Source organism: Colius striatus, chromosome 1, assembly GCF_028858725.1.
Source record: "Colius striatus isolate bColStr4 chromosome 1, bColStr4.1.hap1, whole genome shotgun sequence".
NCBI lineage: Eukaryota > Metazoa > Chordata > Aves > Coliiformes > Coliidae > Colius > Colius striatus.
The window spans coordinates 168,950,834-168,976,886 of record NC_084759.1 but is presented as its reverse complement, the minus strand read 5'-3'; the positions used below and the strand labels follow the sequence as shown (position 1 = coordinate 168,976,886).

General features: G+C 39.1%; 1 protein-coding gene and 1 long non-coding RNA gene across 6 annotated transcripts in view; one reads left to right on the top strand and one right to left on the bottom strand.

Moving 5' to 3' along the window:
- ZFC3H1 (zinc finger C3H1-type containing) overlaps window positions 1-20,212 on the bottom strand; it is a 39,620-nt gene extending 19,408 nt beyond the window's left edge. For 3 of the 4 annotated variants that reach the window (XM_062016290.1, XM_062016309.1, XM_062016319.1), the window contains exons 1-15: window positions 19,544-20,212; window positions 16,125-16,541; window positions 13,198-13,262; window positions 12,739-12,937; window positions 12,313-12,539; window positions 10,837-10,960; window positions 9,176-9,273; window positions 8,183-8,386; window positions 7,382-7,546; window positions 3,766-3,903; window positions 3,255-3,373; window positions 2,770-2,916; window positions 1,573-1,747; window positions 1,252-1,383; window positions 58-606 (exon numbers count right to left, since the gene is read on the bottom strand). In XM_062016290.1, the coding sequence (XP_061872274.1) occupies window positions 58-606; window positions 1,252-1,383; window positions 1,573-1,747; window positions 2,770-2,916; window positions 3,255-3,373; window positions 3,766-3,903; window positions 7,382-7,546; window positions 8,183-8,386; window positions 9,176-9,273; window positions 10,837-10,960; window positions 12,313-12,539; window positions 12,739-12,937; window positions 13,198-13,262; window positions 16,125-16,541; window positions 19,544-20,138 (3,354 nt within the window). In that variant the 5' untranslated portion in view covers window positions 20,139-20,212. The remainder of the gene's footprint in view (window positions 1-57; window positions 607-1,251; window positions 1,384-1,572; window positions 1,748-2,769; window positions 2,917-3,254; window positions 3,374-3,765; window positions 3,904-7,381; window positions 7,547-8,182; window positions 8,387-9,175; window positions 9,274-10,836; window positions 10,961-12,312; window positions 12,540-12,738; window positions 12,938-13,197; window positions 13,263-16,124; window positions 16,542-19,543) is intronic. The other variant, XM_062016300.1, reaches the window with a different exon arrangement.
- Window positions 20,213-20,568: 356 nt separating this feature from the next.
- LOC133625684 (uncharacterized) lies at window positions 20,569-24,719 on the top strand. Of its 2 annotated transcripts, none has more exons than XR_009819001.1 (3): window positions 20,569-21,015; window positions 24,212-24,322; window positions 24,680-24,719. It is a non-coding gene; the product is annotated as an uncharacterized LOC133625684 (long non-coding RNA). The 2 variants fall into 2 exon arrangements; XR_009819009.1 differs by lacking the exon at window positions 20,569-21,015 and adding an exon at window positions 22,732-22,838.
- Window positions 24,720-26,053: the final 1,334 nt, after the last annotated feature.

Sequence of the window (26,053 nt, the reverse complement as noted above, 5' to 3'; positions counted from 1 at the left end):
AGCAATTGCAATACCACTCAACATAGACAATCTTCATCTTTCATTTTAAAAACTTACCTGACCACATAACAGATCTTCCTTAGGTACTATAAAGGCAGTACTTTTCACTAGCAGCTCTTTCAAGCTGTCAGCTTTAGCATGAAGTTTTTTCAGTTCATCAACATTCAACCCAAGGAACAGCTCTGGCTCCTCTGATGCCTTTTTAGAAAGTTTGTTTATAGTTTCTTGTTTTGGAGTGTCCATGTGCTTAAGATTTGGTTTAGTGAAAGAATTAGATTCTCTGAAAGATCTCCTTCGTTCTCGGTTTGAATTAGACATAACTTCATCATCAAAGTAGTTTTCTTCACTGTCCAAAGACAATTTATCCTGTGTAAGATCATGAAGTGATGGCTGAGGTAACGTGAATTCAGATTCCTCTTCTGTATGAGGTGCAATATTTAATTGTTCCTTGGTTTGAAGTGCGCGAGCCTCTTTCAATTTCTGAATCTTTAGAGCATATTCATACTCTAGTTGCTGCAGTCTTTTCTTCTCCAGTGCAATCAACTCTGCTGAATGCTTTTTTGGACTTGATGCAGGTGAGTTCTCCAGTTTCATCATTTTTCTTGGCTGAAAAGAAAAGAATCCTTTTATTTCATTTTCATATTTACTAATCTATTGACAGCAGGTAAATGAAACACAGGAGAGATTTTAACTCAGAGTTTATAAAAACATTTTGAACTATTGCCAGAAAATTTCAACAAACAGCAGGGGGGAAAAGGTAAAAAAAAAAAAAAAAAAAAAAAACACCACAAAAGACTCTACCACAATTCAACTGGCAGATTTACAGGTATAGGGAACCTCTGGCCACATTTAAATGGTGAACTACAAAATAAGAATGAAAAAAGGCAAAGGATAAGGGGAGACAAGGACAAAAGTTTTCAAAAATTATTTTGCTAGATATTTTTAACAGAATCATTGATGTCTACAGACAGTAAAGTATTTCCTTCCTTCATAGGCAGATCACTCCTCTTACTATTTATTAATGACATTCCCCTGGCACAGAAATGTAGCCTTTGAACAGTTTTATTTTTTAAATGATTAATGCTTTTTCTGTTGAATTCTCAAAAACATGAGAAACCAACAGAAAGACTCCTACAGTGCTTTTGAAATATTTTCCTGTTTTCCCAAAATCCTATTTGAACTAAGTTTCCTAATCAAAATTGCTACAGCTTTTCAAGTACAACATGGTTTAAAAGCATGCAACAGACTTACTGCAAGATGATCTTGCTCCAGTTTTCGTTTCCCAATTTCCTTACTTGCTAGTGCTTTAGCTCGAGCGAGTTCTTCCCCATATTTTAAAGCCAGAGCTTTTTTTACTGTAACTCGTTGTTGAACTTTGTGAATCTGAAAAAAGGAAAATAAGATGTACTATGGTAAGATGCAAGTTTTCAGATAAGACCACATAATAAAATATAAGAAAACACAGGGGAATTAATGATTCATTCAAGGAAAGCCTACTGCCTTCAAAAATCAGTTGTCCCATTTAAAGATTTCTGGTTCTAGGAAATAGAAACATTTCAAAATTGAAGTTACTTGTTCCTGAAGCTTCTTGAGAAACATTTTATTAGCATTCAGAATCTTCTCTGTTGCTTGTAGCTGTTCAGCCAACTTGTTAATTTTATTTTCAGCAATTCGAACATTCTCTCTCTTCTTGGCCTCTTGTTGCAACAAATGTTTCAAGACAGATTCATCCTTCATCAACAGAAGTCTAAAAGTAGAAAAGTCATGTAACAAAATGTTTTCCAAAGTGAAGTTTCTCAGAACTACCACTGATTCTCCAAACCCCAGTTATTCAAGAACCTGGCTCTTTCACTTACCAAACAACATTCTCGGTTTCTCCAGACAGTCTAAATATACATGAGACAATAAATACTGGTAGTACATACAGCAGATTTCAGTATCCCAAGTTCAGCATGTCAGTATAAAGCAGATGTAAACATTGTTACCTTGCCCTACCCTGTACAAAGTGATGTATCCTCAATACTTTTAACATTAAGACATCTAAAATATATACTCTTGCTTTCTATTAATAACTCCCTTATTCTTTCTTAGGACATATACACACATTAGTGGACTGTAGACGTAATATTATAGCACAATAGCAAAGTAATTAAATACAGAAAACTATGTATGAAAGGAAGTAAGTTAAAAACTTAGATACAAGTGTGTGAATAAAGGGAGGAGGGAAGAACATCCTTCAGTTGATGTTTGACCACCAACCAGTTTGTTTACGAAAACCACACAGATATAATGAACTGGCAACAGAAACCAAAAATACAAAACACTTATTTTCCACAGAAACTTAGAAGAAGGGAAGAGAAACACAGAAGCAGCATTCTAATAGAAAAGGCACACAAAAAAAGCTTCAAACCAATTCTAGAGAAACGATTATTTATATAGATCTGGCATATCCAATTGAAACATGCTACCCTCAAAGTGTACCAAGTAGTGAAAAGCATGCTCATTTTTTAATATTTCAGAGTGATATCCTAGTTACTCAACATAAACACAGCTGAAACCAGTTAGCATGACAAATCATACTTAATAGTTACCAAACACCACACCAGCACTACAACACAATCCTTTTGTACAGCAATAGGATTCAAGACTGGATAAAGGCAACAAAAATCTGATTGTTTGCTATGCTTTAAATGCTACACATTCAGAAAAATATACTAACTTCATCCTGGTAAGCAAACAAGGTAGGACTTATGACAGTGAAACACATACCTGTTTTTCTTAAGCTTTGCTTCTGCTTCTGTGACTTGCTTTGTCACTACTGCTATTCTCCCAATTCCATCTATTTCACCATCAGAACTCGCGGGGGACAAATTGTTTCTCAGTGGGTCAGACTTAATTAAGCGTTGCTTCTCACGACTAAAACAGATGTTAAAAGCAAAGATATTCAGTAGTTTCAACGTTCATTTCAATGTGTACTATCAACAGTTTTTAAATCTTAAAAATAAGTATCAGGACAAGATTTCAAATTAAAAGAACTTTTCAAGAGAACTGCAATCAACTACTGTAAGTCAGTTTGAATCCAAGGACCTTCTGCAGACTCCAAAGTTGCTTATCACAATAAAAACTGAGTAGGGAAAAAAACTCTGAAGGTAATGACAAGGTTTTCAAACCCAGATTTCCCGTTCTACTCACAAAAATAAACCACTAAAGGACTACAAAGAATATCCATTTTACAATAACAAATTCAGTTGTACCTGGCAATCTCTTCCTTTAAAAGTCTGTATTCTATCTTCTTATCTTCTGGTAGAGCCTCTGGAGTTCTCATTGGATCATTTTCTTTTTCCGATTTTGGAGGGGCTTTGATTTTTGAAGCCTGTTATAACAAGGTTAAAGTCAATACTAATCACAATAGTTTAAAAACCAGCTATTAACTCCTATTTTTAAGTAGCATCTCAGCACAAACTTAAAGCTGTTCAAGGATAATAAGAACATTTGAACCACTTTTTTTTTGTTAGTAATTAAAAGATGCATAGGTTTTTTAAAACTAAAATTCAATCTTCAAGATGTCATCTCAAACAAAAAAACTCCTTTTAATCAGTTTGTGAAATACAAATTGCAATGTAATGGTCCAGACAGCACTAACATACTCACTCTTGCTTGTTTCTCGTAGAATCCAATATTTCTTGACCAAATTCTAAAGTTAAAATTTGATACACAAGGCAAAATCACTACAAAATAAACCTATTAAATGCTGATAGTGTTTACCTCAACATTTCTCCTTGCTTCTTTTATCATAGATTCTAGTCCTCCAAACACACTGCTAGTTGAGTTACACGGCTCTCCATCAGACTCGCTATCATCTGAGTCATTTAATGTAACCACAACAGACTTGTGTTTTGGAAGCTGTGGGAGGAAAAGAATATTTTTTTAATAGCAAGAAGAAAAACGGAGAGACAGACAAAACTGAGCACATACTTACTAGAAGACAAAAAAAACCCCTAAGCATTTGTGGATCTCCACTACAAGATAGAGATCCTGTAACCGTTCTTGATATTGTAACATGAAAGGTACTCCAACATTTTCAACCCGTTCAAGTACCTGCACCATATTTACATCTCCATGGTCACAGCATACGAATCTCAAACATTTGACTCCTATATTTCCTAAATTATTTCCATCAATTACAGACATAATCTGCCATTTTATTTGACTGAGAGGTAACAACCAATCAAAAGTCATGACAAATGCTGTAGCAGACATAGCAGAATTCCCTCATCTTTCTGCAACAAAGTTATGATGCCTCTTATTCCATAGTTATACTTAGCTGACCTTACAGCAAGCTGCTCAGGCAGAACACCAACAGTACATAAAGAACAAATGAAACAAGATTAATCACTTTTTGCCAACATCCCTAACTGAATCAGCTCACTGAAGATCAGATGACTGCCAATTCCAGCACAAAGAAAGATGCAGAAACAAACAGACAGTTTACATTGACCTCAAATGCCCTGCAGTTACAGCTTGAAAACAAACAAATCCCATTTTCAGGACTGCTCTTTCCATCTCTCAGTGTAGGTCTGGATAATTACAGTTAAATAGTTAACCTTTACCTCAGGACAGGACCATTTCAAAGCTTTAAGTGTTTTTTTTTAAGCACCTACCACATGAAAAAACAAACCCCTGACTTTTGAAGTGAAAAAAATAATCAAATTACACGTTTTTTTTAATGGTGTCTTTCTGCACTCTTCTTAAAATAAGGATCATATATACTACTTCTGAATGTATTACTGTGCATCATTTCTGCATCACCATAGCACAGAAAGGTGAAATTTCAGTTTATATTGGTGCAAGAATATAGTTCTCCCCTCACAAATATGCTCTGGTGGTAGCTCCACAGAAACCTAAATTAACCAGGCAAAGCACTCTACCCCTCTCAACTTCAGATGCCCAATACATTCACTACCTATCACAGCCTCTTGGTACAACAAGACCAAAGCTGCCATGCTGCTTTAGGAACAGTTGTTTAGGGTAAACTTTCTCTGTCTTTGCCATTTTTTTTTCTAGGGAAAAGCTGAGAGTAGGGATAGTCAAAGTCAGTAAAATATTTAGCTCTGAGAGAAGTGGCATCAAGTGACCACCATCATGCTGACGTAAGACAAGCTTCTACTGTTGGGCAAGCACAGCCTCAGCTGTAATACAGCATCTCTCCATAATGTTCTAAAACAAATTTCCAGTCTGGAGTGAACAGACGCCCTGAGTGTCCATGACTATTTTGAAAATAGGTTACAAGATGTCTCTGAAAAAGTAAACCGCTATCAGTAGGCTCTTTTGCAGAGGTCCTCAACTCCACAGAAGATATATCAAGATTTGTAAATTTAAAGCCTCTTCTGAAATATCATTCAGCATACTCAAATATTCAAAAGCTACCAAGTCTCTCCAAAACTATGAAATTAGATTTCAAAAACCTGAAAAACTTGCATTTTCTATATATATTTGTGATTCTTTAAAACTTCTAGATATAAGCCAACAACTTAAATGAAGCTCAAAATTGAATTCTCATGAGTTCACTTTTTTTGGACTGAACTAGGAAATAAAAAATACCAGAAAACTTTAAAAAATCATAAGCATTCTTCACATCAAATTGTTTTCACAAAGGACAGAAGATACCTTGTGAATAGTCTCTTGTGAACACTATTTGGCTATAAGTTCTTTAAAATACACACCTACTTTATATATAAATATCCTATATCCCAAGATATTTTAAAATGATAAAACAAATGCAAAGTGCTTTGTTTATATAATCACTTTTTTAAAAAAAGACAGTAGCCAAGCTAGCCAATTCAAATACAAAGTATTGATCTGCCAGCTTTAAGCTAACCATCATTTCACAACAGGCAATGAATTTTATTTGCAGGTTAACATGTACATAATGTTTTTCAACAGCACAGCTGGTAAGAGATAATAATTATTTCTTAAACCAACAACTCCCTACTAACATGTTCTTAATTTATGCAAAAGCAGTAATTTAAGTCTCAGGACAACAGAATGTGTGGTAATTGAAGGTTTTTTCCCTGAAACAGTTTAGTATTTAAACAGAAGAACATTTAAAAGAGTAATTGAACATGAAATAATTATATGAAAGATATTAACATGCCCAAATCAAACAATTATTCTAGTTATATCTAGAATTTAAAGTCCGTGAAGATGGGCACAGACAAAAAAACCCAACACAACCATCCAAACCTGCTTTAAGCTTAAGAGCTCAATTTTCCTACAGCAAGGAAAGTCAGCCTTAGAATGACCAAAAAAGGAACATTCAGATAACTACCATATTAAGGAGTTTTTTTCATTATAGCAATTATAGAGTCTGAGCAAGAAAGCTGTTGCCTACCTACAGCAAGATTTGATAGCAGTACAGTTTTCTTAAAGATACTATATATTCCTCCAAATTTAGCAAAGAAATTATTTTACTAGGGATGTCATGCACTGACAGAAAACACAAAGGTATGGGCTCAATCCTACTATTCATTAGAAAACCTGTAAAGAGCTACAAAAACAATAATCAAGCTTTGTAAGATGTGTTGCTAAAATAGTCATAAGCTATCCACTATGGAAGGTTCACTACAATAAATAGAATGGATTATTAACATGGATTTTTATAACATAGTTCCAACAATGCAAGGAGACTGTAGACATCACAAATCAAATGCTAGCTGCACACACCTCCTATGTCCACTCAAATGAAGGGCCAGCTACAGAACATGCCTTGAGCTAACGCAACAAAGTCTCCTGCCTGAAGAGAATACTCATTGCTGTCTTCCACAGGCACTCACAGACATGCCGTCTGCCACTTTTGTGCTAATTCTGATGCTCACACACTGTTCACCGGAAAAAATTTAACTTCCCCAGAAGGTTAGTTTCCTGACCAGTTAAGCACATTAAACAAATAAAGACACTGGACTGATGATCCAGACCCCCGCTTAAAAGAAGGGAGACAGCACTTGGCCAGAAACAGGAGAAAGAGCAAGACCACCTCTTTTTCAGCAACAGTGACTAAATTGGCTCAGCTACAGTTGAACAGCACCCTTAATTAGTCTGTGCTCATCTGGAAAATAAACTAATCGAACTTTATTTAGATTCTCTTTCAGTTCATATGAGCATTGGTGTGTTTTGATGGTGTCTTAAGTGATAAATTCTTATTTCAGCATCAAATTCTTTCTACAAGAGCATGTGGATTTTCCAAGTTACCAATAATTTCAATGTTTAATGGAAGCTTCACCGTTCTGTAGTGTATCACTAGAAATGTTTAAGCCTGTTGTTCACTTGACTAAGGACAACTTCAAGTCCATCTTATTAACAGAAAGCACTGATATTTCCTTACTGTGATCACTGCTCGTGGAGCCCTCGGTACTCTAACAAACTTGGTATTTTGTACCCGTGGCTGAGACACGGTATTAATACTGACAGCGGACAGATTGCTTCTTGGCACAGACTGCAAATGATCTGGAACAGGAGGGGAAGGTGGACCACTGTTACTTGAAGTTTCCTAATAAAATAAAGCAAAAATACAGTCATAAAAACACACAATATACATAATATTTTTAAAGACAAAATGTACACATTTTAAAGACAAAAAGTATAAATGAGATTGCTCCATACAGACATGGACATGTCCATGTGACTTGATCTAGATGAACCTGCTTCTGCATGGGGGTTAGGCTAGATGATCTCTAAAGGTCCCTTCCAATCCCTACTATTCTATGATTCTATGATATGTGTCCTGGAACTTAGAATTGTGATTTAGGTAGACTATACAAATGGACTTAGTATTGCACAATTGCAACATTTGCCTATCAAAAAAGACACATAAGAATACACCAGTTACTCATAGGTCAACTGCAAAATATCCATGACTTTGAGGTCATATATAATCCAAATTTTCAATATCACAAACTTTGCTTCACTCCAAAAAAACACCAAAAAAATAAAACAAGAAGGTTCCGGGGTGGCTTTTGTTTCAGTTTCTTTGAGGGGGCAGAAGGTGATGGAAAATCAGATAATTTTTTTGAGAGTCATCAGAAAGGCAGCATAAAAATGCCTGTAATCCTTACTTAGCAGGTCATATTTAAGTTTTGGTCAAGATTGCCATCTAGAGGTTTACATTCAACAACTAATGGAGTACCTCAGATCTGAAAGCTCTTTTATTGGCTAGAGACTTGAGTAATTCTTCTCTTAAGAGCATCTCCTCTTCCTCTTCCTCATCTGCAAAAGGAGGCTTTGGTGGCTGTTCAGGCTCTTCAGGGGGAAGAGGTGGAAGAGGTGGAGGCGGCTCAAGGGAAATACAAGAGATACCCTCCACGTAAAGTTGACTCAAAGATGGTATAGGCTGATATAAGAAGAAAAACAAGTGTTTGAATCATGACTATTACTACTTTATCACTATTTAGCAGAGGTTGAAACAAATTGTTTCATGGCTTAAAACTGTATCAAACTGGACTGGACTCCAAGGTTGCTGCTAAGCAATTCGACAAAGATAGTGTAAACAAGATTAGATTTGAATAATAAAGTAGCGCAGACATACAAACCAAATGTAAAGGAGAATTCAGAACCAGAGACAGTCTAGCCACAGAAATATGGCTGACCAGGTAGGTTCACATTGCTTGAAAACAGTTCTTAAACAATTTTATGAATCTGTTTTAGCTAGTAAAATTATAATTTCCCTTAATCAAAAATCCAGAAGCTACCATGGCAGGGAATGGCAACTTTCTACTGCTTTACTAAGAGAAACATCCATTTAATTTAGTCAAGAAAAGTGGTAAGGAAAAGAAGTCCACATAGAAAATGTAGTAGAAGGAGTTTTTTACTGTGAGAAGACAGCATATAGTCAAAATACACGAAGTTGGAAAGAAAGACTCTGTTTTTCCTTAGACGTTTCAGGTAATTTTTGCTTTCTGTTATGAAACACCGTAGCTCTAACAATGAAGAGAAAATTTTAGTTCAATAGGGAGACTGTCCATTAAACAGGAATTGGATCAGCCAAAAAATAGATGAAATAAGAGTTTTTAAAAAGCAATCACAAATCTATTGTATATTTCCAACACGAAAATTGGGAACTAAGTTACAAAATTAGAATTGTCAAAATTTTCAGGAACATTCTCCTTTCAAGGTTTCTTACTTGAATTGGAGGTGGCAGTGGCAAGGAAATTGGTGGTATTGGAGGTGGAAAATATCCCATCGGACACTCAAAGTAAGGAGGCTGCACTGGAGATGCAGCTGTAATTAAAAAAAATATCAAGTGTAAGACATCTGGAAGGTGAGTACTGAACACCAAACATCCAGCAGCAGACAACAAACATTTCAAACATTTTTACTATGTACAAATTTGAAAGGTAACACAAGACACACCACAGTGCTTTTTTCCTGCATGTATGCCTACACAAAGAGCATGTCCTTCTGTTTTATCTATGAAACAACCATGTTAACAGCACTACTACAGCAATGACTCAGAATTATTCAGTCCTTGTATTAATTTACTTACAAGAATCTGCTTTCTTTAACTAGGTGTCACAGAGCCACCTGATTACTGGCTATCAAAAATACAATACAAATTAGGACAGAAGCATCAAGTGCACAACTCATACTGGATTTTGAAACTAACTAGAGCCTGAGATGGTTGAGAGAAAACTCATTAGCTTACATGTCTAAAACAAGAAGTGCAGTATTTAGCAAACTAACACATCAGAAAAGCTGACAAGAATGGAAGAATAAAAGCAAAAAAAAAATGGAAAATGAATAGCAAGGGAATAAAAATGGCCAATGCTTAATGAAGTTTTCTCCACACTCCATATGTTGAGATGGAACAAGGAAATATTAATACCTTATGCATCTCAAACTCAGAGTCAAAAATGATTCAGGCTACATGAGACCTCAACAGGTGCTCAAAGCAGGGCTGCTGCCAAAGTGATGTCGATAAAGGCCTTGGCCAGATAAGTTCAAAGTATATTTGAGGACAGAGATTCCACAATGTTCTCACTTAACCTATTCTAGTATTTGACCATCGTCTGTGAAAGTCTTCCCATTATTATTTTGTTATAATTTAAGTGTTGACCTTTGATTTTCTGTTGAAAACTTCATAAAAGAGCTTGGCTCCATCTTCTCTGTAACTGCCCACTGGGGAGTTGGATACAGCAACAAAAGCTTTCCTTAGCTTTCTCTTCTCAACACAAACTCAGCTCTCCCAGTCTCTTTCCACAGATCAAGTGCCTTAGTCCCCAATGAACTTTATGAAAAACAAGCCTTCTTTTAGTCAAAAAAGTCCCTTGCTCGACTCCTAGTATGGTACTTTTTCTACCACAAAACCAGAAAACTGATGCAGTCTCATCAGTGCTTAACAGCTCCCTCCAACGACCACCCATTACAGTCTCCAGTCTTGGTGTGACAATGTAGGCTGCAGATCACCTTTATCACACAAGACCACACTGCTGACTCACATTTCACTTCATGTTTATTAGGACCTCAGGCCCTTTTTTGCAAAGCTGCTGTCTATCCAGGCAACACCCTGTGGCTTTTATTTTCTACCCAGCTGCTTGAGAATGCAAAATAAACTACAGCACTGCAATGAGAATAATGTAATCTTGAAGACCTTCAAAATACCGCTACCTCAGAGACAGAAAGAGTCAGCATTAAAACAAGTCAGAACTAGCTCACCTTAAAACGTTAAGTTCTATAACTGCTGCATCTAAAAAGCATGACTTTGCTTCTAAAATGGTATCTCATATCCTACTTCTTAACCCTTTTTACCAATCACCATGTAAGAAAACTGCAAATAAGTCTTACCTGGAGAGTTAGTTTCACTATCTGTATCCATAGCAACTTCATCATAATTATCATACTGATATATACCTCCTGCACAATCTGTAGGCTGCTTATCGAAAGACCATCTCAAGTCTGTATCTGAAGACTAAACACAAGAAAGTGTATTTTATTCAGCTGGTCTTATGTTATTACTTTTAACTAGTGTGCTCTTAAGGAAATTTTAGAAATAGTCTCTTATAATCTTGCCTTCTAATTGCTTTATAAATACTATTTACTTATTTTGTTCAATAAGAGCAAACTGGAGATTGCCTTTTAATCAAATCCATTGCAGGCAGTGACTTGATAAATTAACAGGCAGTTTTAAAACTGTACTTCTTCAGGAGGCAGAGGGCAGAAGGGGAGTCTTGTCACAATATATAGAAGCAATTTTTAAATATCTATTAGGTCACTATCTATCTGGTAAATTGCCATGGTTACATAACTCTGAAACACTGAAAGAATTAAATGCCTTATTATTTCTGTTAATCTGTCATGGCAACTACAAAGAGCACTTGAACTACCCTTGTTAGAAACAACACAAAACTGCACAAGGATCTCTTCACTATGACAAAGGTTGTAAGTAGGTGAAACATATTCTGATTGTTCTAAGGCAGATGTCTCAGGTGGAGAATCCTTTTTAGTTGCCCAGAAGGAGATACATACCACACTGAAACATCCCCATAGATTCACCTAATAGATCAGATTGTATAAAGAATGACTAACATGATATGGATGCAAATCAGTGTTCAGTGAGCACTGAAAACATGCAGAACAGCTAAGTATGACTTCTTAGACTTCTCAGTTTGTATCTTTCAGATGTATGCAGTAGACATTTTGGTATATTTTAGAATTCATACTGTTTACAGTTACAACACTTTCAGCCTTTTGCTCATCTCAAGATGAGAGAATGAAATAGCCTACAAGTGCAGCATGATGACTACTGCAGTAACTTTATTCCTTTGTAAATTTGAGACAACTTTAGTCATCTTGTAATGAGGCTGAAGTAATTATCTTCTGAGCATACTTTGTACCTCGGCAAATTAAAAAATACTACAAAGAAACCAAATCTCAGATGACATTTTGAAGTAGGCCACTGAAGTTACACAGACACATTTTAAAATGTAGAAATAAAATGGCAATCTAAGAAGGAAATCAAGAAAGTCTGGTTGACTGGTTTGTGTTAAATTACAGACTGCTCTTTGATCACAACATTCCAAAGTACCTTTAGCGGGAAAATTCTATACTATACCACTGACTTGCAGATATACAACTTGTACAAAACTGATCATATCAAACCCAAATTGAATGCTGGTCTAGCATAGGATTAAAACATTGTAAACAATGAAACAGTTTGAGCTTTTCTTTCTTTTTCTTCAGGGGAGGTGAGAGACAGAAAACAGAAATCACTCATGAATCTCAAATGTAACGCCAGAATACCATACATAATAAATTTGTTACCCTGCTTCTCGATCTCCTCTTTCCTCCAACTAGCTTCATAAACCGATTGTACTGCTCTTCTTGATTTGAGAGGTCTCTAATTTTTCTGATTTCTTCTTCTCTCTTTCTTCTCTCCTCTTCTTCTTCTTGTTTCCTCTGGTCTTCCTCTTTCTGACGCCTGTCTTGCTCCTTTTGCTGCTGCATCTTCTTTGATGTCTTTGTCTGTTGCCTCCTCAAAGCTTGCTTGGCTTTAAATAAAAAGATTTGTGATTAATTCCACCTTACCTAAATGGCTCCCCCTAATCCTAGATTCAAGAGCTTTGAATAAATGTACAGGGATTTAGAAGGATTAAATGCTCATTGCCCAATGATTCACTTAACACACTATAGAGTTTATTTCAGAGGTCATGCCATTGACGGACACTTCAGCAACATTAAACGTATTACCTGTAGCACTAGGTCTTTTTGTTGAATGTGCTTTTGTACTGGGTTTGACTTTTTGTGTTACACTTTTCGTTTTCGTTAATTTTTCCTTGCTTTCCTTCATCACCTGTTGTTCTTTTTGCTGCCATTTTTTACTAGCAGACTGAAGTGCAAGAAGTCTAAGTTGCAATTCAGACATCTCCTCCTCATCGTCAAGCAGCTTCTTGAGAAGAGAAGAAAGAATAAGGGAGAAAGTCAAGAAACACCATTTAGTAACTAAACTTTTTTTTAAAAGTCTTCTGAAGTCTGTCTCAAAATTTTTACAAAAAAGAAAGGTTAAAAATAACACTGTACTGGCAAGTGTCTTTTTTAAAGAACAGATTGTTTGTTTCTATTACTGAAACATTTCTAGACTGCAATTTGGAAAAAGCCGTCAGTGTCATAATGCAATTATGCCTCACCTACAGAGGAATACTTTCTTACCTTTTCTGATGTAACATCTGAACTGCTAAGCTTTCGTGCTGATGTTTGTTCTTTGTCTTCCGCACCTTTCAGAAGAAAAATACCATATTTTTGAGCATGCTGTTTCTCATGAGAGATACATTAAAATGTTGTGTAGAATCTAATCCAAATGTATTTTTTCAATATTTTTTCACATACTATAAAATAGTAGTTTTATGTATAAAGTCCTATTAACAAACATTAATATAAACCTGTGCATTTGATGAAATCTGCATCTTCATGATGCTATAAGCCTAAGGCAAGATTTGTTGTTTTTCAATAATTCCCAGACTTAAGATTGACATGTATCTCCCCAAAAAGCAAAGAAAACCACATTTGGAGACAAAGGGAAAAAACTACTTCTTTCCATCTGTTTTATGCTGCCATCTCAGATTAGCTACTGTCATGAGCATCTCAGATTCCACTGGCAGCTATTTTCAGCAACTAGCAGTCTCTTGTAGAATTAAATATAATGGCTCAAAGCCACAGTAAGAACACATTTGCTTCATTTCATGCCAAAGGAAATTACAAATGAGTTATCCTATGGAAATTAATGGTAAATAATAATACTTTTCTGCTAAACATTAAGATGTTGACATACTAATGTATTACACTGGACAAAAGCCATACAGCTACCTGATTATTACATACTGCACGTATAAAATGTATCTAATGTACATTATACTATCACATAATTCAATTAATACAGTCTATAGCAAAATTATATGATTTAAACTTGCAGTTGTATTTGTTTATCAGCATCAGAGGAAGAAGACAGACAGCAGGAAGCTTGGACATCTCTTCCCATATTAGTCTTTCTTCAAATACAGGTTCTTTCCCACAGTTAAAATTGGAAGAAAATATATTTGTGCTCCGTACAGCTTTTACTCTTTCTAGCGTTTTATAAGTCACATTCAGAAAAGCGCTGTTTAAACATACCAAAACCTTTTTTACCTAAACAAAGGTGGTACACAGCAAATGCTGAAGGTCTTCCTTCTTACACGTGCATGCATTTTTTTTAAAAGCACACATACAAGGGAAGAAAAATAGTATCTAATACCCATAGATTCTACTCTTGGCTTTCCAAAAGAAAATTTTAAGAAGTTATTAGACTAAGCAAAGACCCTAACCATTCGGTTCACAGGATGGAATTAGTGTACAGTAGTTCCTGTGATGCAGACAGACACATGCAGAGACATACTATACAAACTAAAATACTCTTTCAAGCCAGAAAGAGGAGAACACAGGCAGAATAGACTAATGTGCAACAAGGGAAGGAAAGAATGGAATACTGCAAAGCCTTTGCCAGAGCAGTTGAACCACTGAGATTAAATTCTAGAAAGAAACAAACTTCCTTGCGTTTAAAGACAAGTTCTTCAACTTGAACAGGTCTGGAAAAGCATCCAGTACATCATTTAAATACAACGGGAAAATCATTTTTTGCTAATTTTTTAACATATGCATAAACAAGTAGTATACAGTCACTTGATACACATAAATTTCCAATAACTCAAATCAGTTGAGTTTTTCTACTTTGGAAGCCTGTATTACATTGTCATAAACAATCACTCATACATAATCTGTCTGCTTTCAAATCATTCTTATGTCATGCATTTGAGTGATGTGCAAAAATTAAGATGCTCTTAATGTACATACTACAGCATCTACTTTCACTGCCATATGAACTCTATTTTCACCTTCAGTGCTTCCAAGTTTTGAATTTGGATTTTCTTGTTTTGTTTTTTAAATCTCTCTTTTACTCCTGCCTTGTTATTTTTTCTTTCTGCAAGCTACTAGTTTTATTTCTACAGTCAAGATCTGTAGCTTTTGTCCTGTCTCCCACTAAAAACTAAACATACCAGAACCTTCTCTTTTTTTAATAAATGGGAAAGATCCAAAGGGAAAAAATACCTAGAATGAGGTGGTTTGACTACTAATTATCAGTTTCGTCTTCTGGTTTCTTATCAGGCTTTATCTTCTAAATGCTCATTCTCAAGTTACATACAAATCATTCTTTCAGCACTCTAGTCATACCTTTCTTCACAGTCCTACTGATTATTCACCTGTATTCTAAACCATCCATTTAGTACTTTGTCTCTTCCCACTCAAATTGACAGTTTACACACTGACAAATTAGCTAACATAAGATGACAAGTGATATCCACAAGCACGCCCTCAATCACAGCGAACACTTATTAGGACTAGATGAAGCCTCAGAATAGGAAGCACTGCCTTGTTTTGCTGCAGACTTACAAGTCAGCTCAAGGTCTTTAACCACAGGTCAGCTGAACACAGTAACTCGTTTCCTGCCAACTGGTTCATGCCTCTGAGTGATTATGCTCTTCAGCCTTCAGTCTAGAACTACTTGAACAATAGACTTATTCCACCCTTCATCTACATTGCTTCTACAGATCTTTTCCATTTCTCACCCATGATTTCTTGACTATTTGGAATATCAATAACAACCAAAATTATTCTGGTAGAAACATCTCAAAAAGACTTGTTACACTGAAGAAAACACACAACAACGATGAAACACAGATGATGTTTCTGAAAGTTATCTTCTCAAGCTAAAAAGTAACCAACAAGGGAAAGAACAAAAAAAAAAAAAAAAAAAAAATCACTGAAAGCCGATGATTTTGCTGTGAACAGACACTAAAATCTTCAAGTCTTGTCCTCATGCTTTCTGTCAACCTATCAGTTAAGAAAACACGTTACTTAAAAACATGTTTCCAAGAACATGTATGTAATTCAAGGAATTATGTAAAACAAGTTCAGTAGATTAAATCTATATCTTAAAATATTTAACATTTTCATTAAAGTAAAATTTTCCCCAGTATCTAATAAATATGATAGATAATGGCAAGCAGAAAGAACTTTCCAAGCTACAACAACTTGACAAGTATTACCTTGGCTGGATTCTGTGACTTCAGATTTATGTGATGATGGTTTTGTTCCTTCTTTGCCTTTTTTCAATCTGCTCCTCTCAGCTGGAGTAGGCAGTTTTTGTCTGAGAGGTTTCAGTTCAAATGCCTGAAAGGCTATAACCGGATTTTTCTCCTCAGGAGATACTTCTTTTATAGCATCCGTTGTAATACTGTCATTTTCTACAGTTACTTGGTCCTCAGTGTCCACTGTTTTATCATCAACGTGTTCATTTTCTTCCTTGTTGCTCAAAGCCAGTCTTTCATCCTTATTAATGTACTCAAGCTCTAACTGTATCTGCTTATACTTCAAGAGCAGATCCTCAAAGCTTTCTTCCACAGAATTTTCAGTTTTAGAAGAGTAGTTCTGCTTTCTAGATGGGGATCTTCCGAAAGTTTTGGCTGAATTACTTGTCAAGAAAACTAAGACAACAACATGCATAACCTTAAGAGTGGCAATATTACCACTGAAGACTAAATTATGTCAAACAGAACTTATGAGCATTCTTATATATTTGATTTGCATTTTATGTTATGGGTAGCTTCAAAAATATCCCTTATAAGTAAGAGCAGAATGTAAAATATTATCTATGAAAGACGATGAGCGCGTATAGATTAAAATAAGTTACTCTTCAATCAACTCAAGAGAAACTTTTCCCTATAATAAATAAAAAAAAAAAAAAAGGGAACCAACTGAAGAAACTCTGGGCTTAAAAGTTAAGAAAAATGTACACTGTGAAGAGATCAGAATTCAACGATGTCCTGGTTTCAGACCGGATAGAGTTAATTTTCTTCCTAGTAGCTGCTACAGGACTGTGTTTCACATTAATTCTGAAAAGAACGTTGATAACACAAGGATGTTTTGCTTATATCTGAGCAGTGCTTGCACAGAGTCAAGATCGGGAGTGCACCAGGAACTCGTAGGGAGCATGGCCAGGACAGCTGACCCCAACTAGCCCCATGGCTATTCCATACCATAGAGCTTCATGCCCAGTACATGGACTAGGGGAGTTCGGGCAGCAGTCAGCAGGTGCTGAGCAACTGCATCAGACAGCACTTGGGTTTGGTTTTGGGGTTTTTTTCCCCCTTGAGTTTTATTTTTATATATATATATATACACACACACACATAAATATGTGTATTTCTTTTAGCTACCATTATTACAGAATGCCATGTTGTTGTTATATTTCATTTTAGTTATTAAACTGTTCTTTCATCAACCAACAAACTTGACTTACTTTTTCCCCCCAACATTCTGCTCCAAAGCAAGAAGCTGCATGATGCTTAGTTGCTGGCTGAGGTTAAACCATAACAAACAGTGACATATTGGCTTAGTATTTCAGACAAAATTCCACAATTCTCTATGCAAGAATTTCTGCAGAATGGCTATACAACACTGCTTCATGTTGAAATTGAAAGGAATTAGAAGAGAAAAGCCTATTAGAAGCTAATACTCAAAGAAAAGTATCAAGAATTCTCAAAGTGTTCCACCACGAGACTTACTTCATTAATACATACACTCCTACAATACACTGTGCAAACTACTATTTCCAAGGACAGAGAAAGTAATCTCTCAGCAGACACATAAACATTTCACTTTCCTGGGGTAATTTCAAACAACACTCCAGGCCACAGGCCTCCTTGTACCAGCTAACCTCAAGGTCTCTTCTGAACTCACGTGAACTACACCCCTACTCCATTAATGCTGGCAACATGGAGGTACCTTAATATTTAGGAATACTGTAATACTGACTCCTTCAGGTGGCAAGAATATGAAAAATGCACTGAGAGAAATTCATGGCCCTTGACTATATGAATCATAACCAAATGAACATCACTTATTAAAGAACAATACTATTAGAACCTTTCTTCTCCCGTTTAAATAGAAGAGTGCACCTCCAGTATCTGGAAATTTAAAAAGCAATAGCCTCACTTTCTGCTTTTGGTTTCAAAATTTAATTACCAGTTTCTGAATGATTTTTTAATTAAAAGGGAGAAGAAGATTCTGTATCAGTATTAACAGGCATCGCAAAGTCTGGTTAGGATGATCAAGAAAATTACACAGAAAATAACTGTTTTCTGGTACTCAGAGCAATGCTGCCAATTAAGAGACTTAAAATCTATTTTCAGCACTTGAAGTGTCTTACTGTCCGACCTTGGATTGCATCTTCACTTGCTGTCTCTCAAGATAAGATCCTTGAGTGATGAGTTCTCATGAAGACTTATGCTGTAACTTTATCAATTAGATTAAATAAAAACATCTCTTTATCACTACTTTACATATTCCATCCACATTAAGAAAACAAAAAAGTGGAAATAATCTTGCATCCAAAATAACAGAAGGCTCCAATGAGTAGCTTTCAAAGCCTTAAGTACTGTCACAAGTAGGAAAAATTCCCGGGATCAACCAAAACAGTTAAGCGAACAATGCATATCCTTTGACTAGCCATACAGAGGACAATGAAACACTAAGATTCCAGAGAACAAGATTTAACTACTAGTTCTCTCTCACTTGGTGTTTTTCATACCTGTCCACATTTACAGTTAGGCAATAATGCAGATACAGCAAGTTTCAGTACCAGGCTGCCCCTACACTAATACTTGATGTCAGCTCTTTACAGGGTTTTGTTTTGTCTACAGTAAACCTGGAAAATGAGGTTTTTCCACCACTTTCACAGTTCCTACTCCTAAAAGGAAAAAAATATTATAACTCCATTAAAAGTCACCTAATCAACTCTTAAGAGCAACCAGTTGATAACATCTTGCAAGTAACACAGAGTATGGCTTTACAGAAATAGAGCTTTCCTATGCAACCCCAAGTCCCACATAAACCACACTTTTCAAGTACAGCCCCAGTTCAACTCATGTTTAGCTTTATAGTTAGTTTTAGTTATGTGTAACAGCCTCTGAAAGGCTGGAAGTGAAAATGAAAGAACCGTGGATCCTTCGTTGCTCAACAAGGGAAATTAACAAGCTTAGGGTTTAGGCTTGACAACTGTGTCACTTTAATTACATACATTAAAACTGCCACAGTAAAGACTGACCCCGCTTCACAATATTCGCACTTCGGGCTAGAAGTGGCCACCTGGGATCCAACAAACTAAGGCTTTGTTTCAGGCTACACTTCTTTTTAACCACACAGAACTGATCCGTCCAGGCTGCGAGCCAGGTCACGGCAGTAATCCGGCTTCCCAGCAGCCTCCCCTTGAGAAGCAGGGCCCGCTGCCTCGGCCAACCCCTGGGGCTCCATGAGGAGCCTCCCCCTCCGTTACCCCTACGCGAGTGCCGATGCCAGGGCGGGACAGAGAGACATGCGCCCCTTCGCAGGGCTTTCGGACACGTAACACAGCACCAACAGCGACACGGCTTTCCCCCGCCGCCGCTCTCTCACGTCTCAAGGATACATTTTCGAGGCGAGGGCTCCCTCCAGCCCTGGCTGCTTCCGAATGCGACACTGCCTCCCCCGCCGGGTGGCCTCCCCGGAGGGTTGCCCCCGCGATCGCCGCCGCCTCGACTCCTGCCCCAGTGCCCGCCGCCTCTATAGGGCCGGCCGCGGAACCGGAATCGGTCCAGGGCATTGTGGCTGCGCTCCCAAAAGGAGAGCCGGGGGCCCGTGTCCGAGTGCGAGCCCGACGACATCCGCGGCGCCGGCATGGGCGCCGGGTGGGAGCGGAACGAGTCCTTGGGCCGATATCCGCCGTGGCCGTGCGGATGCCCCATATCCGACGGGGGCTGGTGCCGCGAGCGGGGGAAGGGCCGGCCGGAGGATGAGAGGGGGATGCCGCCGCGGAGGCCGGGGGGCGGCCTGCGCCTTGAGTAGGGCCTGCTGCTGACGGGGCCGCCGCCGGGCTCGGAGACGCCGCCGCCACTGGGCCTGAAACCGTTGTTGTCATCGTCGCTGATTTCGCCGTCTTCCAGCTCCCCTTCCTCCTTCGGGGAGAGCCCGCTAGGATCCAGCACCGCCTCCGCAGGCGCGGCCGCCGCCTCCGCGGCCGCCATGGGGCCCAGGCCAATGGTGCCGGCAAGGCACAGCGCGCCGCGCCCGGGCCGCTCGGCTGCGTTCGCAACCTGCGCAAAGCCCGCCCCACGCCGCGCCCGACTCGGCCCCGCCTCTGCCCCGCGCAACGGCGCCTGGCTCTCGCGAGACCACACCCCGGCTCCTGCCCGGGAAAGGGAAGGGAGCGGCGACATGTTACGGAAAATCCAGGGCGGCGGGGCGGCTCTCCCAGCGCGGGGCATCCCGGGGAGTGTAGTTCCCAGCTCAGGGCGAGACCTCGTAGGGCAGGGGGCGGGGAAAGGCGGTGCTACGGCCTATAGCGGAGCGAGAGCGGGGGGCGAGCGCCAATGGGGGCTTGACCCGCCATGTTGGTGGAGGAGGCGAGTGGAAAGCTCGCCATCTTGTTGAAGGGAAGAGAGGTGTGTGGAGATGGAAGGTGGTGGTGCTATGCGGCGGGCTGGGCGGCGGTAGGCGTATCAGTGGCATTTCCCAGCTTAGGTCGAGAGAAAGTGGCCTCGAGTTGGACCAAGGGTGATTTAAATTGGGTATTAGGAAGAACTTTTTCACTGAAGGGGTAGTTGAACACTTGAATGGGCTCCCCGGGTGGGTGGTGGAGTCACCATCCATGGGGATATTTAAAAGCTACGTAGCTGAAGTGGTGAGCTCAGCAGTGTGAGCTCAGTGGTTAGACTTGGTGATCTTAAAGGCCTTTTCCAACAAAAGTGATTATTTGCTCCCCTAGCAGGGTTGGGAGACAGCACCAGCCATGGCACTTCTGGACTGTCAGTCTCCCTCAGTGCTCGTTCCCCTGAACCACAGAACCTTTCTCTGTTAGTGAGGTCCATATTTTGCCTCCAAAATGGTGTACAGGCTTCTAAGGTAAGAAAAGCAGCGGGTATTCCGGCAGTGCTTAGCACCTTGGTAGGCATAATTAACCTGCCAGTTTTTTCGCAGTAGCTCAACTGCTGATATATTTTTAAAGGAGCTTTCTGGGAAGCAATCCCAACATCTTAATTGCTTTTAAGTTCAGTTTGGCCCTGATGACTTCTGTGACAGGAGTAAAAAGTGAGCGTCAGAGAGGGTAAAGCAATTGCAGAATCACAGAACGGTAACTCGGCATCCTACCAGCGTGTTACATGAGCAGTCATGGCTTTCTTGTGCAGAAGGAGAAACCTTAAGTCTTTTGAGTTTGTCAAATCGATTTCTCCTGGAAAACTCAAAAAACTTGACTTTTCAAACTTCTAGCACAGTCCCTGAGAATGTCTTTGCTACTTAGTATGGTTCTCAAGCTTGGAAAGAGACTGCTGCCTTTTTGTTCGTTTCCTGTGGGTTAATTATCAAGGGGTTTTGATTTGGGGTTTTTTTAAGTAACATGGTATGAAAGAACAAGGGCAAAAAAATACAATTAAGTATTACGTTTCCATTTATTTTGTTTCTTTGCCTTTCTACATTTCCTTTACATACAAGAATAATAGGGAGAGTGGTTAATACATATACTTTTTAAAGTCAAAAATGTTGTGGCAAAACAAACTTACTTTTCTTTGCTCAGAACACTTTGGATCCTCTTGTTTTAACCTAACTGGACAAACTATGTGGCTTAGAATAGATACTGTTCCATACAAAACTCAAGGTGAAATAATGGACATCCACCATTTAGATATTTGTAAATATTAATGAGGTCTCCCCTCAGTCTCCTCTTATCCAGAATAAACAGCCCCAGTTCCCACAGCCTTTCCTCATAAGGAAGATGCTCCAGTCCCCTGATCATCTTGGTGGTTCTTTGCTGGACTCTCTGTAGACGTTCTCTGTCCCTCTTGAGCTGGGGAGCTCAGAACTGGACACAGTACTCCAGATGAGGCCTCACCAGGGCAGAGTAGAGGGGGAGCAGAACCTCCCTTGACCTGCTGGCCATATTATTCTTGATGCATCCCAGAATGCCATTGGCCTTCTTGGCCACGAGAGCTCATTGCTGGCTCATGTTTAGTTTATTATCAACCAGGACTACAACAAGTAGCTGCTGCAGGGCTGTGTTTTGGGTTTATTCTGAAAAGAATGTTGATAACATAGGAACGTTTTAGTTGTTGCTAAGCAGTGCTTACCTTTCCCATGCTTTTACTTGGAGAAGCTGGGAGGGAGCATGTCCATAGGTTCTCATGTCCAGTATCTAAACTGGGGAGAGTTAACCAGGAGGGGCTGTGTGCTGCTTTGGCACTGGCTAGACACTGGTCAGCAGACAGTAAGTAACTGCATTGTGCATCACCTGTCTGTCTTGTTGGGGTTTTTTTTCCCCCTCTCTTTTTGATATATTGCTTTTCATTACTGTTGTTGTTATTAGATTTTATTGTATTTTAATTCGTACATTGTTCTTGTCTCAACCCACGAGTTTCATTTAGTATTTGCTGATTCTCCCCCCTCATCCCACTGGGAACAAAGGGGAGTGGGCAAGTGGCTGTGTGGTGCTTAGTTGCAGGCTGGGGTTAAACAGTGAGAAGGACCTACTGAAAACTCTCTGAAGGAGTAGCTGGAGGTCTGGCAGGTTTCTTAAGCAGTGCTACATGCCTTTGTCTGTAATCTGATCTACTCTAGTTACAAAGAAGTTTCAATATCACAGCAGCTAAGCTGCAGAAATTTCCATCCAGCAGACATTTGCTTACTTGGGCATCCCAGCGTTTGCATACATCTGGTTCCAGTTTGCTTTATTTGTAAGTATTTTCACACACCTGTAGGATGTTAGTTTCAGCCTCTTCTAGAGTTGGAAGGAAAATGTTTCTAGAACTGTAAGTTATTGGCAAAAATGCAGCACCTCTACAGGAAATGGACCTGAAGTGGGGATTTCCACTCTATTGTTACTGTGTGTTTGCCTACAGTTTATCCAGCAAGTGTGCTGAATTTGTTCAACAATGTTGTATGAACTGTACTATTATAAATTTCTAGCTGAGATACTTCACCACCTGAAAAAGAAGATCCTGATAATCTTGTTGAGGTTTTGCATATCTTAATAGTATCATATGTCCCTTCTTTCATTTCAGTCATCTGATACTGCCTGCTTTTTTCCCTTGTCTAGGGTTATCAGGCGAGTAATTTTATGTCTACATTTTCAGCAAGAAGCAGATTCATAGACTGTATTCATCACTGTTAGTAAACAGGGAAATTGGCAGTAAATTCCATTCTGTAGCGGGAGGAACAATTTAATAACTAAAATTAAATGTAATTACAATGATTGATATATAATCATTAAAATGTAATGAAAATAAATGAGAGAGCAAACTAAAACTCAAGGGAAAGGAAAAAAATCACAAACAAAACAACCCAAACCCAAGTGCTGCCCAATGCAATTGCTCAGCACCTGCTGACAGGTGTCTGAGCAGTGACCTGCCCCTCCCCATCAACTCCCCCAGTTGATGTAGTCGGCATGAAGCTCCATTGTGTGGAATAGCTCTGGGGCTAGTTGGGATCAGCTGTCCTGGCCATGCTCCCTCCCAGCTCCTGGTGCACTCCCAGCCCACTTGCTGTCAGGGCAGGATGAGAAGCAGAAAAGGCCTGGATGCTGTCCAAGCACTGCTCAGAAATAACCAAAACATCCCTCCATTATCAACATTCTTTTCAGAATAAACACAAAATGAAGCCCTGTAGCAGTTCCTAGGAAGAAAATTAGCTATCCCAGATGAAACTGGTTCAATCAAGATAAGAGCTAGAAAGATCTTGTAGTGTTTTCCTTTCATTTCCAATTGTGCTGTATGCATGTATTTTTGAAAATAAAGAAAAATCTTGGAATTCAATTCATGTTCAGATAAAAGATTAAGAGAGCTGGTTATAGGACACGGATACTAGAGCTCAAAGTTCATTGTAGAGCTATTTAACAGATCTAATGTCTGTAGTTATTTTTTACACTTTGATAGGTATGCAAAGTCATATGTAGAAAATTAAGTGCAACAATTTCCATTATTTTGGTATTTTCATGTTCTTCCTGATTTTTTTAAAACTACTTCAAACATCGTTTAAAACAGAAAATTGAAACGAAGGGCTCAAATTAGTGTGATTTAATATAAGCAACTGTGCCTGTTCTGTTTTACAGGTAAATACTACCATGGGTTGAGTTGCACACAGATTGCTGGAAGAAGAAAGAACTGAAAAAATAAACCTCACGTTAACTTCACCTGAGGTGCTTTTTTTTTCCCCTAATGAGGTGAGTGAAACTGCACTATAGCATTTTCTTCTATATTAAGGTACAATATCTTTCTTTGTGGTAAAAGCCTTTTAGAAACATTTAGAAGCGATACCCTACCAAGTCCTGCGATTTTCTTAGTTCTTAAAATTCCTAAAAATAAACATTTTAAAAGTAGTATTTCCTACAGCGGATACTGTGAGTGAAGGATAGCAAAATTGGTCTTGGATACAAGTTAGTTGTTGCAACAATAAAAGGAGTCTTAGCCATCATTTTGGGTGGGGGGAATGAAGACAAGTACAAGACAGTACTTGTTTATTTGTGTTGGTTACATGCTCTTGGAGACAGGAAGGTAAGAGTAATAACTCTTCCTTCTAGGATGTAAAGATTTGTTCATCTTCACCTGCTCTTCAGAATGGTGAGTATTTCTGGATGACTGAGAATGCATTGTGTTAGCTAGTAGAGAAATGACTTGTCATTTAATTTTACATGAGTTCTATATATTGGTTACATAGAAATTTCTCAAGTACAAATACTGTAGAATATATTACCCCTTTTCTTGTGTGTTTTGATGAAGTGCTTTTCCCGTGAGCCACTGTTTCACTGGTGTGGCAGAATAAACATGCAGCCTCTTCTGCGGACTCTGGTCAGACAGAAGGGGGTTATTTCTCTGTCTATAGCAGATAGTATGAAGCAACGGAGGCTCAGCCCTCTATCAGTAAGAATTCTGGCAGAAAACAAGAGTGCTGGGGTTTATATATGTTTATGGCAGATAGAAGCTGCTTTGTGAAGGGGCATGTTAACAACAGCTGTATCTGCACAGGAGGAACCCCTCACAGCAGTTGTACCAGGATGTTCCTGATAACTGAGAGTCTGCAGCCCTGCAGCCTCAACCTACAGCCATTCAGCTCATACACCTTTGGATGCTGCTGTGTCCTTGACCAATTGGTTTGGTGTAGGGAGGTCTGCTTGCACATCCCCTGCTGGGAAACCTCACAGTCTCACAATCCTGAGGGACCCCCAGGGTGCAGCACAGAAGTCACAGACATCTTACACATGGCTCTGCTGCCAAAGACTGATCATGATTTCAACTGCCCTGTCTTGTGATCTGCCCTTGCCTCCAGGCTTGGATGTTGTCGTGGTTTGGCCCAACTAGCACAGTAGCACCATGACAGTCTCTCGCTCGGTGCCCCCATTGACCCCCACCCTCGTTAGGATGGCGGAGGCCCCAGCGAAATGGGAGTAAAAAGATAAGCAAGGTTGTTGGGGATTAAGACAAGGGCAGGGAGGGCTCGCTGCCAATTACGTTTTCAGGCAAAACAGACTCCAGTACTCAAAGAGGAAAATAGGAAAGTTTATTCTACAAGAAACAGAACGGAATAAAAGCAAAAAGGGAGTAGGATGATGAGAAAATTACAACCTGCACTTTAAGATCTCCCTCCCCCATCCCTCCTTTCTTCCCAGGCCCAGCTCACTGCTCCCGAAATCTCTACCTCCTCCCCCCTCAACGGCTCAGGGGGGTAGGGAATGGGGGATGTGGTCAGTCTCTCACAGATGGGCTCTGCCGCTTCTGTCCTCTCAGATGAGGACGACTGCTGGCATTCTTCCCCTGCTCCAACACGGGGTTCCTGCCCCGGGACACAGTCCTTAATGAACTTCTCAGGTGTGGGTTGTTCCCAACAGCTGCGGCTTCTGCCGATACAGGGTCCCTCACATGGGACGCAGTCCTTGGTGAATAGCTCTGGCGTGGAT